The 6,178-nt window shown below is 41.7% G+C and overlaps 1 protein-coding gene across 2 annotated transcripts; it reads left to right on the top strand.

Annotated features, from left to right (window-relative positions):
* Positions 1–1,599: 1,599 nt before the first annotated feature.
* On the top strand, positions 1,600–5,140 carry prelid1a (PRELI domain containing 1a). 2 transcript variants are annotated; one of them, XM_048232301.1, is made up of 8 exons: positions 1,600–1,618; positions 1,756–1,896; positions 2,520–2,557; positions 2,666–2,790; positions 2,959–3,184; positions 3,618–3,731; positions 4,030–4,108; positions 4,947–5,140. In XM_048232301.1, exons 4-8 carry the CDS (start codon positions 2,699–2,701, stop codon positions 5,066–5,068), a joined length of 633 nt encoding a protein of 210 aa, XP_048088258.1. In that variant the 5' UTR covers positions 1,600–1,618; positions 1,756–1,896; positions 2,520–2,557; positions 2,666–2,698; the 3' UTR covers positions 5,069–5,140. The 2 variants fall into 2 exon arrangements, with proteins under 2 accessions (XP_048088258.1, XP_048088257.1); XM_048232300.1 differs by lacking the exon at positions 1,600–1,618 and having other exon boundaries at positions 1,651–1,896.
* Positions 5,141–6,178: the final 1,038 nt, after the last annotated feature.

Genomic DNA, 6,178 nt, shown 5'->3' with positions numbered 1-6,178 from the left:
AGTCAGGTTATGTAAAGTGACAGGTAACCTTTAACACAACAAAATGTAGTAATAAATAGAATCAATCCACTTTACAGGGCCTGTCTCCAACAGATAGCTCGCTTTTGAGTAGCTCTCCACAAGTCAATAATATACTGTTTGTAAGGAAGAAAAAAAAGTCTCAACAAATGATGAGTGTATGGCCTGTCTGGTGGGAAGGTTGGAGAACCATAGAGCAAGCACCGCCAGCTTGGAAGGGGGAGGGGAGACCCATCTGCTTCTGCCTTGGCAGAGAGATGGAAACGGGGGAGGGGAGTCACAATCAGAGGCAGGCAGCTGAATTCATACACACGTCAGGATTTAACCTTTGCATACAAGTATTCAAGGATTTTTTATTTTTCCAATACATACAGATATTGTGGTGAAACATAGTGAAGTGGCATGGCAATGGCATGAAATGGTTACTTCAGAACAGTGAACCATAACACTTAATGATGTCATTTGTTTGTATTGCTGTGACGCACAGGCTGGCGTAAGATGCAAGACCAATCATAAGCTGGGTAGAAACTGGACAACAGTTTAGGAATGCGCAGCTGTAAGAAGGGGTCAGCTTACTGTGTGGTGATAAACTGTTTAACACAAGCATCAACATTTGTAGGCAAAGGTCCTAGATATGGCACTGAACAGATGGAATTTTAGTCATATACACACACACACACACAAAGCAATTGACATGCAAATCTCAGTGTCTGATCAAAGCACTGCTTAATTATCTTAACACCACTTTCATCCATTATACTATAGCATGCCACATGCTATCCAGGGTAAAGGGTTGGGGTTGGCGGGATGGCCCCCTCGGGAGTTCGAACCTGGGTTAGGGCAAGGGTGGGGAGGACAGCCCCAGGAATACGAAGCCAGATTTGGGTAAGGGGAAAAAATTGGGATGTGAACCATGATCTCTTTAGACACCCAAAGAGAATGAACCTTGACAAGTGACAATGACGGAGCAGACTTAATATGGGCACTTCATCAGGTACATAACACTGCATATTAGGGACAATCTCATATTTCTGAGGCTTCATTAGAATTCCTTCTGAGAAAAGTTTACTGGCTATGACGTTAGAGCCCTAACCCTTAGTTCTTGGATCTAGACTCTAGGGGGTGTGCAGTGAGCATTTTTTCTTATGTGACTTAAAGGTCACCTTCCTCGAAGTCAGAAGTTTGAAACAATGTAAAAGTAGGCAAATTAAATCATGTCCTGATATTCCCAGCTGTGGAGATTCGACAGTGGGATTCACAATGACATTTATTTAGTTGGTTCAGACTGTCGTGTAGGCCTACGCATTTATTACTTTTCGGATTCATGACACGGCACATGATTCTCATCTGGTTTTTATTTGGACTATCTAACCTTATTAGACATTCTCTGATCACCATTTTTGTTATCAACATAACTACAACACGTAACGCGACGGTGCTCTAAAAGCACAGTTTAAAAAAAAAAAATGTGTTTGTTATGTAACTGCGTTTGATTTAGGATTGAGCATATGTTGGCTTAGTGAGAGACTGAACATGCCCCTGATTGACGACATCAAGATATTTTAAAACTAAAGTATCGTTGGAGACGTGTGTTATAATCGTGGGCGTAATTTTAATAATACATTGTAATATAAGGCTAAGACAAAATAGATACAGTTGTTTCGATTTACAAAACAATACCCATTTCGATTATTTAAGATGAAGTTGATTATCTCGTGGACTTTTCTGCCGTTTCAGCTCTCCTCCGGAAATAGCGTCAGCCATGACCTTCCTTCTTCGGATCACGTCTGTCATGTCGACAGTACAGGCTAACATCCCTGGCATGTAAGGCTAGTTGTAGAAAATGTGCACTTCTACATAGATGGTGCTGTCATTAAGGTAAGAACAAGTATTTATGTGTGCAGAATTTCTAGGCATAGACCACTCTGTTCTATGAACTCCTGTCTGTGGAGTTAATCTTAGTCACAAAACCTTAGAGCTCATAACGGTACTTGCTAGTAGCCAGTCAGAAAGCTAGATTTGATAGCAGCTAGTACTTTGATTTTTGGTCAATGTACGTAACAATTGACTGTTTGATTGTAACGATGTTTCAATGACGTCGAATATGTAACAGTAAAACTGACTGGCAAGTTTGTCACATTTCAATTTCTCGTGAATGTCTTCTTTCATTGGATATCGGTGAGAGCACCTTTTTACCACATGGTGCTAATGAATTACTGAAGTTTGACCTCTCACCCATTTACACAGATGTTGGTAGTGCATAATTTGTGTACAGTACACTGAGAAAACTTCGTTATTAATAAATTATGCGTGTTAGGTCGAGGGTAAAAAAACCTTATTGAGCTCTCCCTTGCAACGTGTACATGGCCTCGGCACAAGCCTATTAATACTATTATGTTCGAGAAATTTCTCTGTTGATAAGAGTCGCTGTGGGTTTGAGCCAACAACTTGTTTTGCCAAACTGCCAGCCATAATAATATAATAAATTGTATTGTTTACAGGTTCATTTGTTGTGGTTGGAGGGAACATATGTATCCAGGTGAACATTTAACATTTCCCACACAAGTACCTCTGAATAAATGAACTCTGTCTGATTGGCAAGACAGCAATCTAATTAAACTAAAAACTTATGTTGTTTACATTGCAGGTGTCTGATGACACACTGTTTAATTTGGGAACAATGGTGAAATATTTCCACTGCGTTGGGCTTCTCAAGAACACATGGGACCAAGTCTGCCTGGCTTTCTGGCAGCGATACCCCAACCCCTACAGGTAAAGCTTCATGTGACAATCAGTAGGGAGAAAAGTAATACAATGAAAGACTAGAAAGCATAGAAATGCATGATCAAGTATCGCTAATCATGTTAATTGTATCTTGTATAAGTAATGTAATATATGTTTCTATAATATATCTCTACCTGTTTCCTGCTGCTACTCTAGCAATCATGTTTTGACGGAGGACATTGTTTTCCGCGAGGTGACTCCTGACAACCGGCTCATTTCCAGACGCCTGCTGACCAAAACAAACAGAGCCCCACGCTGGGCCGAGAAGTTCTTGCCCAAGCAAATGGCCCGCTTGGCGTACATTGTCGAGGACTCTATTATCGACCCAAAGAACCGGACCATGACCACAGTCACCTGGAACATTACTCACGCGCGCCTCATGGTGAGACTTAATGCGTTTGTTTGGCAGACAGCCTTATCCTCGGATTAACATTGACTGCTCCCTTTCTCCAGTGGCACTGGATATGTTATTGATGGCTTAAGGCACTGTGGTATTTTTGTAGTTGAGTTGAGGTGTTGAGGGATTTTTCTTTTGAAGAATCAGTCTTACGAATGTTTTGAAAGTCCAAAGTGTTGTGAAGACTTGTGAATTGAATGCTTCACTGCACTTGAAAAGTGGAGCGATCAATCTGTCATTGAGTCTAGCAGTCTTCTTATCAACAATTGATTGAGTATTAATGTCCTGGAATGACTTGGCTGTCTCTCAGTTTACAACCAGCCTCTCACTACATGCCCTTCTCTTTTTTGCTCTCTCTCACTCACTCACTCACTCACTCACTCACTCACTCACTCACTCTCTCTCTCTCTCTCTCTAGTCAGTTAAGGAGCACTGTGTTTATGCTGTAAATCCTGACAACAGCAACTGGACGGAGATAAAGCGTGAGGCATGGATCTCTTCGAGCCTCTACGGGCTTTCCAGAGCCATCCAGGTCAGTAGGGGAGAGGGAAGCGGACCTTAAGCCTAGAGGGGGGAAAATCACCACCGCTTGCGGAGCATGTCTTTTGCAGCATTACAGCAGTGGTTGGCTATGCACTGCAAATAGTCCTTGCTGAAAGACACACATGGGAGGCTGTCATAAATTGAGCCTCCTCAGCTGTTAGCGGTCACATGAATGTGTGTTGGCAGAGACACGTATGCCGCCACAGGGCAAGGTTTCAGATGGTCGCCATCTCTTGTGGTCCAAATGAAGGTTTTGAGGTAACATTTTTATATTTTATCTTTCTTAGGAATTTGGTGTTGCAAGATTCAAGACCAGTGTTACCAAAACCATGAAAGGGTTTGAATATGTTTTGGCTAGAATGCAAGGTATGTGCATTTTTAATCATCCCTCAATCGTGCTATGGGCTTGTGAAATTTGACAAAAAAAAGAGGCTGAACAAAATCGACACCCCCCTGTAAAACTGGCTGTATCTTGGAAAGTATTGATCTTACATAAAAGTAATTTTACAGTGTGTCTCCTGGATAACATAGGTACACCTGGTAATTTTGTCAGAATTTTTTGAGACCTAAGTGCGTGGGCTCTGGTTGAATTGACGTGGAATGACCCAGAATAATTGCTATGACGAATGAAGGCTCATGGGCTGTTCACACCAATAACGATAACTATTGATAACGGCAAAATTCACTCTAGCTAATATGAACAACCTCACGTCCACGCATAAACTATAACGGTAACGACATGTAGAACAATATATTTGGAAATCACTTTTAGAGCAATTTTGAAAACGATAATAAGCTGACAGCCAATCAGAATTCATAAAATGTTAGACATCACAACATGAGGAGAGACTTTATCATTGGTCGCTGATACCATTATAGCAACAGTTGTCTTTATAGTTCTCATTCCTGGTGTGAACAGCCCTTTTAGTGATAGCACTTGCTCAGTAAAGTCAAGAGACCACAAATGAGGGTGTATGTCTTAGTGAAGTAATTTGTTCTAATTTGGCCTCTTACATAATTTCAAGGAAATCCATGAAATAAGTTTCATGTTGGTAGTTCTCTCTCTCTCTCTCTTCCCCTCTTAGAAATGTGACTTATGTCAGTGTATAAAAAGATTGTCCGCGTAATGTTGGCAAGTGGGTAAGCTGCCAGCATCTATCCTTGTGATTGGTGATGAGACTTGTGTGTGCTTTCTCGATCATAGGCGAGACACCCTCCAAGACGCTGGCGGAGACGGCCACAGAGAAGGCCCGCGAGACGGCTCTGGCAGCAAAGGAAAAGGCCAAAGACCTGGCGTCGCAGGCCCAGAAGAAGCAATATGTGTGAATGGGTGGGATGTGGTGGTGCTCGTGCTCTCCCATGTGCTCTTTGGGATGCCACTCATGCTCCCCCCCCCCCCCCCCACTAGATCTTTTATTCTCTGTGTGTGTGACCCAGTCATCTCTACTTGACCTGAGTGTGTATCTCCACGTCAGCCTTATCCCGGGTCAAGACATGACGGATGCGGATGTACATCTTCCTCCATTTAGTGTCTTTTTTTGTTTGTTTTTTCTTATTCAGGAGTAGTTACTAATGGGTTGTTCTCATTAATCGAGGATGGATGGGTGGGTGGATCGATAGATGTAGGTCTTAATTTCTCCGTCGACTTTCCTTTGTATGTGACTCCACATACTTGACTCTATCTCAGCAGACAGTTATGCTGCCTTTATGTTTTTCTGTTGTCTCCTTGTCCACTCGGTGGATTCCGTTATCAGATGCTGTTTCTGTTTCACCATTTGTGTTCCTTACCCTGCTCCCCATCTTTATCTCTGTACCGCGTAGTTTCATTGCTTCAAATTGAAGTGATTTTTGTCAGATGATGGGTCCACGTTAATTGCAGTCTTGGCCTGGTTAGGCAAACTGGGCTTTCATTCAAAACAGAGGACAGGACCACCAAAACATAACCCACTGTGGTGGCCAACTCCACCTAATCAATGAAGCACTTACTTTAGTTTACCCATAACATCACTAGAGCTCAGGGTATTCCAGAATATAAAGCGGTCATCCTATGAATAGCAGTGAATACATTTAGGCCTTAAAAGGCGTTTCATGGACGTCTTTTGTCCTAGTCCTCAAGTGTGAATGAAGACTGGTTTGGGTTGTGTGCATTTCAGATGGACCGCACAGTTGGTATGTTCAAAACATGGGAGAATTGATTGCAATGGGCAGCAGTGTCTGTATACTATATATGCTTGAAAATGTACTGAAAGAAATGAATTGCATCATTCAAATCTACCAAAGTAGAGATGGTCTTGATTATTAATGATTATCTTGGTGAAATGCTACAAATGTTACAGGACTAGAAAGTGAATGACATGCTTGATGAGAATAAATATTTTCTATTGAACAGAGAAAAGTGTCTTTTCTTATTTTTTTTTTTTGTAGAAATTGACTTCA

Source organism: Alosa alosa, chromosome 21 (assembly GCF_017589495.1).
Source record: "Alosa alosa isolate M-15738 ecotype Scorff River chromosome 21, AALO_Geno_1.1, whole genome shotgun sequence".
In the NCBI taxonomy this organism is placed as follows: Eukaryota; Metazoa; Chordata; class Actinopteri; order Clupeiformes; family Clupeidae; genus Alosa; species Alosa alosa.
This window is presented reverse-complemented; position numbering and strand designations above follow the sequence as displayed.